Source organism: Watersipora subatra, chromosome 9 (assembly GCF_963576615.1).
Source record: "Watersipora subatra chromosome 9, tzWatSuba1.1, whole genome shotgun sequence".
Classification (NCBI taxonomy): Eukaryota; Metazoa; Bryozoa; class Gymnolaemata; order Cheilostomatida; family Watersiporidae; genus Watersipora; species Watersipora subatra.
Genome location: NC_088716.1, coordinates 34,912,138 through 34,924,604, shown reverse-complemented (window position 1 = coordinate 34,924,604; position 12,467 = coordinate 34,912,138). Strand labels below are relative to the sequence as shown.

Sequence of the window (12,467 nt, the reverse complement as noted above, 5' to 3'; positions counted from 1 at the left end):
GGTTATACTCATATCTTTAAGGTATGTCTTACCTATTATAGGCTACACTCATATCTTTAAGGTATGTGTTACCTATTATAGGTTACACTCATATCTTTAAGGTATGTGTTCCCTACAGGTTATACTCATATCTTTAAGGTATGGGTTCCCTACAGGTTATACTCATATCTTTAAGGTATGTGTTCCCTACAGGCTATACTCATATCTTTAAGGTATGGGTTCCCTACAGGCTACACTCATATCTTTAAAGGTTGACTTGCAACAAAATTCACATTACAGTTATTTGGTATCAAAAGATTCACCATGTCTTACTCTGTTGTGTTGTAGGTGCCAAATACGTGGAAATGTGATTACAAGCTCTTAAAAGCTCAAAAATGAAAAGCCGCCGTAGATTGAAATCTGTTTATTTCTCTGGCGTAGTCATTACAGTTTGGATATCGTCTTGTCACGTGATGTTCTCATGTGAATTGAAAGGCCAATAAAAAGCTCAATATAAAACTTATCGTAGCATTAGTTTATGACAAACACTTCGGGTTTTACCGAAGACCCCGTATCAAATATAGATGCTCGCTTCTTTACAGTTTTGTTTTGGCGTTATTCAATCGTCGACTCGTAATCTGATCCTATGACCCAATACTGCGCAAATATTTTTGCAGCACTTTTCGATTATCCCAGATGACCAACAGACTAGTCATGATTATCAGACAATGATATGTACTCCTTCGAGCTGCGGTTAAAAAGTTTAACGATTTTTTACGGTAAGTTATAAGATATCAGTGCTAAAAGTGACAGCATTACAATGACGATAAAACAGACGCGTAAGAACAATAGACTTGGTTTTATTGAATGCGTGAAGTATATTTGTAAAAATATTTCGACGAATGAGGCTGCATGAAAGTGTAAACAGAAACCATCTTGTAACAACTACGTCCCATTTGAGCCATTTTGGAAAGCGAATCCAAACTATGGCGTTCTCGTGTGGCTGCGATTAACTGTTCGTTTTTTAGCTTTTAAAAGCTTGTAATCACATTCCCACATATTTTGCACCTACAACGCAACAGAGTAAGACATGGTGAAGCTTATGATACCAAATAACTGAAATGTGAATTTTGTTGCAAGTCAACCTTTAAGGTATGTGTTCCCTACTGGTTACACGCATATCTTTAAAGGTTGACTTGCAACAAAATTCACATTACATTTATTTGGTATCAAAAGATTCACCATATCTTACTCTGTTGTGTTGTAGGTGCAAAATATGTGGAAATGTGATTACAAGCTCTTAAAGATGTGGTTGCGTCAAATTTGAGTTGATCTTAAAAGAAAGCATTTTTTTTTCTCTATCAGTTGATATGTTGTTTGTTGTGTTACGCGATCTCATTGTGAAGATATTTGAAGATTAAAATCGAAAAAGTCTGATCGCGGTAAAAACACTCAGGCCACAAAAACGTGCCCAGACTTGCCCAAAATGATGTCACACGTTATACAACCTGTATCTATCTCTCGTATTCACATCGGCTATTTGCGATAAAAGTCTAGTCTTACGCGGCTCTATTGGCATATATTTTATTTTGTATTTGCTCATGTTGGCTAGAATAAAATTTTAACAGATGCTACAGATGCATTATTATGAATGTTTCAAAGGCCTCAAATAACGAAAATTGAAAATTTGTTCTACTCACTTTCTCCAAATGTTGTGTAAACATTTGGGTACCGACTACCAATTCTACCAGTCTACGGTAATTCTGTCAAGCTAACTATGTAGAACGAGGTCTTTGTATCAGCACAGTTCCGCAGCTACCCATACTAACGATATACAGCCTCCCATAAGTCCCGCCCACCTTATGTCCGTCGCCTATCCTTAGGGCGGGGCTGTATATCATTGCCTACACCATCTACGTACTAGTTTCTTACTAGTAGTATTCTTACCAAATACTACCGAAGTGAAATAAGCAAGCCGTGTCTTTGAAAAGAATATAGATAGGGATAGAGTTTTAAGGATGAGAAGTCTGCTGCAAACTGGATTTGAACTCACATTCTCCAGTTCTGCGGACATCCATATACCGTATCCAATTCCCTACAATATTCTGCAAATCATGTTTTGCATTATCTTCAACAATATTATTTTATTATATAATTTTTACAAGCAAAAATATTTTCATCTCGGCATAAAGCTTTTATTAAAAATATTCATCAAGTCATGGCCACTCACATAGTTTTAGCTGATACGATAAGACAAATTCATCTACTACAACAAACTCAAACAAAACATCATGGTTTATGCAGCACACATTCAAGTCTTTCTTTCCCCTTTATGGCAGTTTCCACACTGACAAAGCTTCTTCGGCTGGTGGGACGACATAAACATTCTGTAATCGGTAAAACAAATGCAATAAATAAATGTCATTCATAGATATGTCATTCTAAAGCGTATCTATTGACAACTTCCAAATTGGGAGTTAAATAGATTGCGAGTGTAATTTTAAAAACGAATAAATGTTTAACAAAGTCACACGTACGCCAAGCCAACGATTCGAAGCTTTGGTTGTGGAAATTAAAGATTTGCATTGATCAATCGATTTTCTTCACTTTCTACAAGTAAAAAGTGAACATCTAATGTCAAATCATAAATCTAATTTACTAGATAAAGATGCCACAGAAAGTTTGAAGCGAATGTAGCTAGGTGAACCGATAAAAAAATATAAAACGATGATTAGTGATAGCAAAAAGTTACAATTTTATAAATTAGTACATGTATTAATGAGTACTAAAATATTACCTTTAGTATATTCATCAATCTAAGCCATTGTATAGCTAGATGCTAAAGATAAAAGAGAAGCCTTCAAGAACTTACTGCACATACGTATCTCGCACTCGCAGGAAATTACATTTTAGCCTCAAACAGGGAAATATAATCTGAATGTAAACTCAACAAAAAACTCTATAGGAGACTCAAAGTAAAAGATAAATTTACCTCCATTCTCCGAGCTTCCTCCGTAGAACTTTAACTACCTGATGCCAAGAAAACTCGGAGTCACCTTCGCAGTAACTTTACAGCAATTTTACAATAACATTATTACATGTATGTTGTTCGCCAATAAAGCGTGTCGATTGAGTAATTCATTAAAGTAACGATGTTAATTAATTTAGTAAATATCGATGTCCATGCGATTTAATAATAGAGTAAAATCCCTAAATTTGAGATCACAGACAACACGTTTTACGAGTGATAACATTTATTACGGCCTATATAAAAGTTTCGCGCTGATGATTGGCTAAGGGAGCGACCTCATATTTATCGCTCGTGGTTTCTTTTCAAATATATTGCTTGTGGCGTCACGAAAGAAGCACCCGCTGGAACGTGAGCTTTTTAAAAGAGGGCCTCATTCAAACGCATATATCCCTAGACAGGGTTGGTCTGCAAAGACAAGAATGGCATCAAATTGTAGCTGATGTTTTAGCCTTTTATGGGTCTTAATTTCATTAAATCGAATTTTTAGACGCAACCACATCTTTAAAAGCTCAAAAACGAAAAGCCGCCGTAGATTGGAATCTGTTTATTTCTCTGACGAAATCATTACAGTGTGGTTATCGTCTTGTCACATGATGTTCTCACGTGAATTGAAAGGCTAATAAAAAGCTCAATATAAAACTTCTCGTAGCACTAGTTTATGACAAACACTTCGGGTTTTACTGAAGACCCCGTATCAAATATAGATGCTCGCTACTTTACAGTGTTGTTTCGGCTTGATCTAATCGTCAAGTCATAGTCTGATCATGTGACCCAATACTTCGCGAATAATTTTTGCAGCACTTATCGATTATCACAGTTGACCAACAGGCTCGTCTAGATTATCATACAATGATCTTTACTCCGAGGTAAGGTTAAAAAATTAAATGAATTTTTACGGTAAGTTATAAGATATCAGTTCTAAAAGTGACAGCATTACAATGACGATAAAATAAACACGTAAGAACAATAGACACTGTTTTATTGAATGCGTGAAGTATATTTGTGAAAATATTTCGACGAATAAGGTTGCATGAAAGTGTAAACAGAAACCATCTCCCACAACTGCGTCACATTTGAGCCGTTTTGGAAAGAGAATCCAAACTACGGCGGTCTTGTTTGGCTGCGATTAACTGTTCGTTTTTTAGCTTTTAAAAGCTTGTAATCACATTCCTACATATTTTGCACTTATAAAAAACAGATTAAGACAGGGTGAATCTTGATATCAAATAACTGTAATGGGAATTTTGTTGCAAGTCAACTTTTAAGGCATGTGTTCCCTACTGGTTACACTCATATCTTTAAAGTATGTGTTCCCTACAGGCTACACTCATATTTTTAGGTATGTGTTCCCTACAGGTTATACTAATATCTTTAAGTTACATGTATGTGTTCTCTACTGGTAACACTCATCTGTAGGTTATCCATCGTTTTAGCATTTGAGTATGTCATTTGAATATCTCATAAATTAGCACAATATTTCATTAAACATCCTTTTTTATTGTTTTACATTAAACGTTGCCGAAACCTTTGGTGTTTCTATACATGAAATTATTCAATTTGACATATTTGCTAACAAGTATTATCCTTCAAGTTCATTCACGTGTGTTTTTGATTTAGTAATTTTCATGTACTACGGGTGTTAGGAGACTTGCCCGCAGTTCCTGTGGGTATTGCTGTGCTTTAAAAGTTTAAATGGGAAATGTTTGTCAGTCGTTCATGATGAATATTACCTGATGCTTGATAATGTTTTCTATCCTCAAACCCAAGTCTCTGTAGGCGGAATTGCTGCTTAATTTGAATCGTTGCTGCTATATAGAAAAAGTGAAATGAGACACACCGGCTACAAGGAAGATATAACGGACGGGAATAAAAGACTCAAGCAATGCAGTGAAATGTTGAAGTTGACAGAGGAGAGGATGCTTAGTCAGCAGAAAGTCATCAAATCGTGAGTTTCCCGCTCATTGCTAGCGGATCTCTATTGTTGACCACTAGTGGCTAAAGTATTTATTCAACTACAATTCCTCTTCTTTTTCTAATCTATAATATATCATTCTCATTAGAAATTGTCTCCCTCGACTGTAAGATCCGTTTACCTACTTAGTCAAAGGAATTAACTGAACAGTGAAAATAGAGTAAGTGTACATTCAACATATTGTTATGTTCATAGAAGGTTTTATTCGACAACCTTTTCCCTTATGGTAATCTCTGCATCAGCATCACTTCAGTTGTACTCATTGCTGCCATCTGATCCCAGTGACTAGATCATCTAGTTGGGTTATATATCAAATTGGTAGGTATGGTTGATAGTATTTGCAGGGGGTGAGTTATCCTTCATTCGGTCGGATGTGTCTTTACTCGCTTCAACATCAGTCTGTGCTTCGCCTCTTGATTCTAAGGCTTAAATGACAGAAACCAAATAACTGATTGTTAGCTGAGATGGTCTTTGTTTACGTATTCAAGACATAGATTAACAGTGTGAATAGACAAACCTTTTCCTTTAATAACTTGCAGATGGAATACTACAATATATTTAATTACATAACAATCATCTTATTTACAGCTAGATTCATTTTAACTATTTATCAATAAACAAAGCGTATATGAGCATAATTATTGGAGTGACAGACGAAAACCAGGGTCAAAGGTGGAGGATAGTGATAATAAGAAATGTATTACAAATGTGACAAGTAAAACATAGATAAAAACTAGATTATCGAACATAATAAACTCAGGGAGAGTGAATACTAAAACTCTTTTACATGAAAAGTGTATCAACTCACGTTCAAGATTTTACAAACTTTTTATAACCGTGAGATTTTTTCTACCATGTGTGCTTTGCCTGAATTTGTGATCCTTAACATATTTTGCTCCTAATAATTTCACAAGAACACACGCTGCGCTTTCATTATGGGCTCCATGAACCTAATCTATAAGGGAGGAATGATAATATTAAAATATTTCAATGTGGCCACAATTACAACAACTACTAAATAGATTCACAAAATCAAACTTTGAACATGCACGGAGATACAGCAACTGATGCTAAACATACATAGAAATACACCAACTGATGCTAAACATACATAAAAATACAGCAACTAATACTAAACATACATAGAAATACAGCAACTAATTCTAAAAATACATAGAAATACAGCAACTTATACTAAACATACATAGAAATACAGCAACTGATACTAAACATACATAGAAATACAGCAACTTATGCTAAACATACATAAAAATACAGCAACTGATGCTAAACATTCATAGAAATGCAGCAACTGATACTTAACATACATAGAAATAAAGCAACTTATACTAAACATACATAGAAATACAGCAACTGATGCTAAACATACATAGAAATACAGCAACTGATGCTAAACATACATAGAAATACAGCAACTGATGCTAAACATACATAGAAATACAGCAACTTATACTAAACATACATAGAAATACAGCAACTTATACTAAACATACATAGAAATACAGCAACTGATGCTAAACATACATAGAAATACAGCAACTTATACTAAACATACATAGAAATACAGCAACTTATACTAAAAATACATAAAAATACAGCAACTTATACTAAACATACATAGAAGTACAGCAACTGGTACTAAACATTCATAGATCTACTATGTGGCCTTGGCTTTGATTTTCAGACTATTATTTATCCTTCGTTGCAAGTACTGGCGCTTTGTACCTTACATTGTAATCGAACATGGTCATACTAGTCGAACATGATCCTACGATCACCTTAAAGGTTGATTTGCAACAAAATTCACATTACAGTTATTTGATATGAAAAGATTCACCATTTCTTACTCTGTTGTGTTGTAGGTGCAAAATATGTGGGAATGGGATTACAAGCTCTTAAAAGCTCAAAAACGAACAGTTAATCGCAGCCACACGATACCGCCATAGTTTGGATTCTCTTTCCAAAACGGCTCAAATGAGACGTAGTTGTGGGATATGGTTTCTGCTTACACTTTCATGCAACCTTATTCGTTGAAATATTTTCACAAATATACTTCACACATTCAATAAAACCATGTCTATTGTTCTTACGCGTCGGTTTTATTGTCATTGTAATGCTGTCACTTTTAGCAGTGAGATCTTATAACTTACCGTAAAAATTCGTTTAATTTTTCAACCTTAGCTCGAAGGCGTACATATCATTGTCTGATAATCTTGACGAGCCTGTTAGTCATCCGTGATAATCGAAAGTGCTGCAGAAATCATTTGCGAAGTATTGGGTCATATGATATTTGATACGGGGTTTTCGGTAAAACCCGAAGTGTTTGTCATAAACTAGTGCTACGATAAGTTTTATATTGAGCTCTTTATTGCTCTTTCAATTCACGGGAGAACATCACGTGACAAGACGCTAACCAAATTTCATGACTACGTCAAAGAAATAAAGAGATTCCAATCTACGACGGCTCTTTGTTTTTTAGCTTTTAAGAGCTTGGAATCGTATTCCCACATATTTGGCACCTACAACTCAACAGGGTAAGACATGATGAATCTTTTGATACTAAATAACTGCAATGTGAATTTTGTTGCAATTCAACCTTTAACATATGCATTTTCTGAGATCAGATGTAAAATTCTAGCAAATGATTGTCTCTACACCCAGAGTAATTTTTGGCATTTGTTGTTTGAAAAGCTATTGAAATATTGCGGCTTTTCGAGTTAAATTGACGAGCCATGTAAAAAGTAAAATAAAGCTGAAAAAATAGCGCAATAACTACATATTAAATCAGTATAAAGTACATGTAGTGTACGTTAGAGTAAGTTACTCTACATATCTTTAACAACTTTGCACCTGCACACCCCTTTACCAACGCTTCTGTGTGCCTGTCTCTTTGGTGAAATAACCATCAAAACCTGTTATTACTGATAATTACATTAATTTCAGTATTCTTCAATATGATCGTTATCTTTCATACTGTAGAATAATTTAAATGGATTACAGTGTATGTATTTATGGCTAATTCGCTCTGTTTTAGCATATATAGCGTATCCTGTAACTAACTTTGTATGTAGATCATGTATGCACATAGTCAGAAAAGGGCTGGGGTAATAATAGCAGCCATGCATGCATTTGTTGTCAGGCTGCGTGTGGAGAGGGAATCTGCTCTAAACAAACTTGATAATCTCGAAGTACGGCTGGCCCAGGCAGAGAGTTTTGAATCGACCAACTTGGTAGCAGCCAAGAAGGATTTGCAGAACTACCAAGATGCAAACACAACGCTGGCTGCCCAAAATAAAGATCTTTCTGAGGAGCTGTCCGCTGCCAGACATGAATTAAGGTAGTCAGATAAACAGATTTTTAACTTTGAGCGCTACATGCTATTAACAACATTTCTTTTTCGGCAATTTCATCTGATTTTTGCCAATAGACAACAACTTCTCGTAATTTTTATAACATTGAGCATCTTTCAGGTAGTTGCTGTAGAGTGTAATTCTTTTAGGTAAAAACTGTTCAAAATTGCTGGCTATGATTGATTGATTAGCCAATCATATTGAACACATTATTTATTAGTATTGCGAGTCATCCGCAAGGACGTAGGTTTAAATACACCAGCTTTCCTTTGATTGGCTGTGAATCAAATGATAGCCTTAACTGAAGGATATTATTGATGGTCCTTCACTAATGATCCTTTCCTAGTTGCCCGTTACTGATGGTTGTTTATTGATTGTCTTTTACGGATGGTCCTTTACTGATGGTCCTTTACTGATGGTCATTTACTGATGGTCCATTACTGATGGTCTTGTAAAGATGGTTCTTTGTTGATGGTCTTTTGTTGATGGTCCTTTACTGATGGTCTTTTACTAATTGTCCTTTGCTGATCGTCCTTTGCTGATCGTCCTTTGCTGATCGTCCTTTATTGATGATCCTTTGATGATAGTCCTTTACTGTCGGTCGTTTACTGATGGTCATTTATTGATGGTCCTTTATTGATGGTCATTTACTGATGGTCATTTACTGATGGTCATTTACCGATGGTCCTTTACTGGTCATCGTTTGCTAGTTGTCCTTTACTAGTTGTCCTTTACTGATCGTCCTTTACTGATGATCCTTTGATGATAGTCCTTTACTGAGGATCCTTTATTGATGGTCATTTAATGATGGTCCTTTACTAATTATCCTTCACTGATCGTCCTTTACTGATGACGAGCCTTTACTGATCGTCCTTTACTGATGGTTTTTCAATGATGTTCCTTTACTGGTCATCCTTGACTGATAGTTCTTTACAGATGGTTTGTTAATGATAATCCTTTATTAATTGTTCTTTACTGATCGTCCTTCACTGATGGCTCTGTAATGATGGTCTTTTACTGATCAGTGATCATCCTTTATTGATCATCCTTTACTGATGGTCTTTTACTAATTGCCCTTTACTGATCATTCTTTACTGATGATCATTTGATGATGGTTCTTTACTGATGGTCATTTACTGATCGTCCTTTACTGATGTTTATTTAATGAAGATCCTTTAATGATGGTCCTTTACTGATGGTTCCCTTACTGATGGTCATTTACTGATTACCCATTTCTGATGACCCTTTTTTGATCCTCCTTTACTGGTCATTTTTAGTGATCATCCTTTACTGACCGTACTTTGCTGATAGCCATTTCTTGCGAGCTCATCCCCAAGCTAAAATTGCTCAAAGATATTGGTTATAAGTATAAATCAGCTGCTTTGTTTGCTTGAAATACCTTTGATAATAGATTTTGGTAAAATTTTCGTCATGAATTTCGGCGCAATATTTCTCCAGGAAGAATATGGCGTTGAAGGATGGCAGAATCTTTTGTAGCTATTGAGCACATGGGGTGTATAATTGTTTTCCATTTGATATAGTTTATTATATAATTAGCATTCTTACTGCTATGTAAGCCGTTGATGGGGTACTAATACCATGATCAGTGTCAGAACTTTACACGAGATATTGAGGGCTTCCATGTTGACCACACTAAATGTACCTTGCCATTGCTCACACACCGAGTGTATTTACACCAGGAGGACTTATCGGAGTTGCTCCACCCTGAGAGAGTCAGAGTTGGAACAGCTTCTAATCAGTTTATGATTTGATATACATTTTTACAAAGACTTTACATCAACTCATACTCTGATTATACAAAATAGGTCACCCTTTTTAACCAATATAGAAAACAACATATATATCCATTCCATTTTGACTGTTTATCACCGTAAACACAAAATTCACACCATTCACACCATTGCTACATATCATACACACTACTTCTTATAGCAATTGTCATGCAAGTGCCAAGTATTACTGGTACTTTGCCAACAAACATTATGCTTTTTAGCTAAAGCTTTATACAAGCTAATATTATATAGTACTGTCTCATTATAGCTATTAATAATGCTTGTAGCTTTTTACAAAGCTTTTCTATGACCAAACATATAAATACTTGGGTTTTCTGTTATCAAATCAGTTGTCTCTGGAGTGTGCAATAAACCATTCCTCTAATTTAATACTCTATTTAATTGCTTCTGTGCAGAAACATAACAGAAGCTAATTGGCGACAAGGATTTCTCTTTTGAACAGTTACAAAGAGTTTTGTTCAGATTTTATCATTGATAAAATCGATACAAAGAGTTCTAGTTTATTACAAGAGTAACTGTTCAAAATTGCACCACTACAATGGCAGAAGTAGCAGACCTGATCAAGCTAATGCAGAAGCAGCAGGAGGACCAGAGACAGCAGCAAGAGGAGCAGAGAAAGCAGCAAGAAGAGCATAGACAACAGCAGCATGAGGAGTTCAAGCAGCAACAAGAGGAATACAGACGTCAGCAAGATGAAAGAATGGAGGAGAATAAGAAACTGATGGAGCTACTACTACAAAACCTACAACGGAAACAAGAAACAGCTGCAACCGCTGTTCCAGCCTTCCCAGGTTTTGACCCAACAGCAGAGCTACTAACAGATTACATAGACAGATTCAACACATTCATTGCAGCAAATTCTATTCATCAAGACAAGATTGCTGGCACTTTTCTCACCAACCAACAGCCTACACTCTACAAGCAGCTTAGTAATATGGCAGCTCAGCTTTCAACACCCAAGCAGATCAACGACCTCAACATGGATGAAATACTGGAATTTCTCAAAGACCAGTATGACCCTAAGCGCTTCATTGTTAGAGAGCGTTACAAGTATTGGAGTGACATGCAGAGGAAACCTGGAGAAACTATTCAAGAGTTAGCTGCCAGAATTCGTCAAGATGCAACTACATGTGCCTTCATAGACATTACAGATCCATTAGATGAGGCTCTCAGAACAAGATTTATCTGCTCTGTAAACAATGAAGCAGTTCTCAAATCTCTCTTCAAGGTCAAGGACAATGAACTCAACTTCAACAAAGCTATACAGGTAGCACAGGAAACAGAAGAAGCAGCTAAAGTTGCCAAAGAGACAGTTTATGGAAACTCGTCTAAAGTCAACAAGGTTGCTCAACAGAAATCAAGATACAAACCAATCCAGAAAAACAACTCTACACCTGACAAGCAGAAGGAAGGAAAGCTATGCTACAGATGTGACCGAACTAACCATACAGCGGATGACTGCAGATTCAAAGCAGCCACCTGCAACTTTTGTTCTAAACAAGGTCACATAGAAAGAGCATGCAAGAAAAAGAAATCATCTGCAGCAGAAAAACCAGTAAAGATGATAGAATGCACATCAACCAAGATGGTGAAACTTGCTGAAAACATCAAACTGGAGGGAGACAACTTCACACTTGAACTGGACACTGGAGCATGTGACAACTTCATCTGTAAATCAATATGGGAGAAGCTAGGAAAGCCAAACCTAAAACCTACTACAGTTAACTACAAATCAGCCTCAGGACATCTCATAGAGACGCTTGGCAGATGTGAGCTAACTGCCCAATTGGATGCACAGAAAGAAGTCAGACTACCATTTGTGATTAGTGCTGTACAAGATCTCAACCTACTAGGAAGAACTGCTATACAGCAACTAGGCATCTCTATTGATGACAAGCTACAACAGAACCTTGTATCAACAATCACAGAGAACCAGCCAGATGGGAGGTTACAAATCAAGTGTAAGGAGATGTGCAAAGAATTTCCAGAAATATTCAAAGACGAGCTAGGATGTCTCAAGAACTTTGAACTAGAGATAAACTTCAAACCTTCAACAAAGCCAGTCTTCTGCCGACCCAGACCAGTTCCTATTGCCTTGACAGAAGAGCTCAACCAAGCATACGAAGCAGGGGTAGCTAAAGGCATATGGGAACCAACTCAATTCAACCAGTATGGAACACCAGTTGTACCTGTACGCAAATCTACAACAGGTCAAGCTGCAGGAAAGATCAGAGTATGTGGAGACTACTCCAAGACTATCAATAATCAGCTAGAAACACATAGGAAACCTATCCCACTAC

General features: G+C 36.2%; 1 protein-coding gene across 3 annotated transcripts in view; it reads left to right on the top strand.

The window, feature by feature from the left end:
• The window catches only part of LOC137404694 (coiled-coil domain-containing protein 18-like), a 69,270-nt gene that overhangs the window by 4,186 nt on the left and 52,617 nt on the right, over positions 1-12,467 (top strand). For all 3 annotated transcript variants that reach the window (XM_068090924.1, XM_068090925.1, XM_068090923.1), the window contains exons 6-7: positions 4,827-4,955; positions 8,143-8,340. In XM_068090924.1, coding sequence (XP_067947025.1) covers positions 4,827-4,955; positions 8,143-8,340 — 327 coding nt within the window. The remainder of the gene's footprint in view (positions 1-4,826; positions 4,956-8,142; positions 8,341-12,467) is intronic.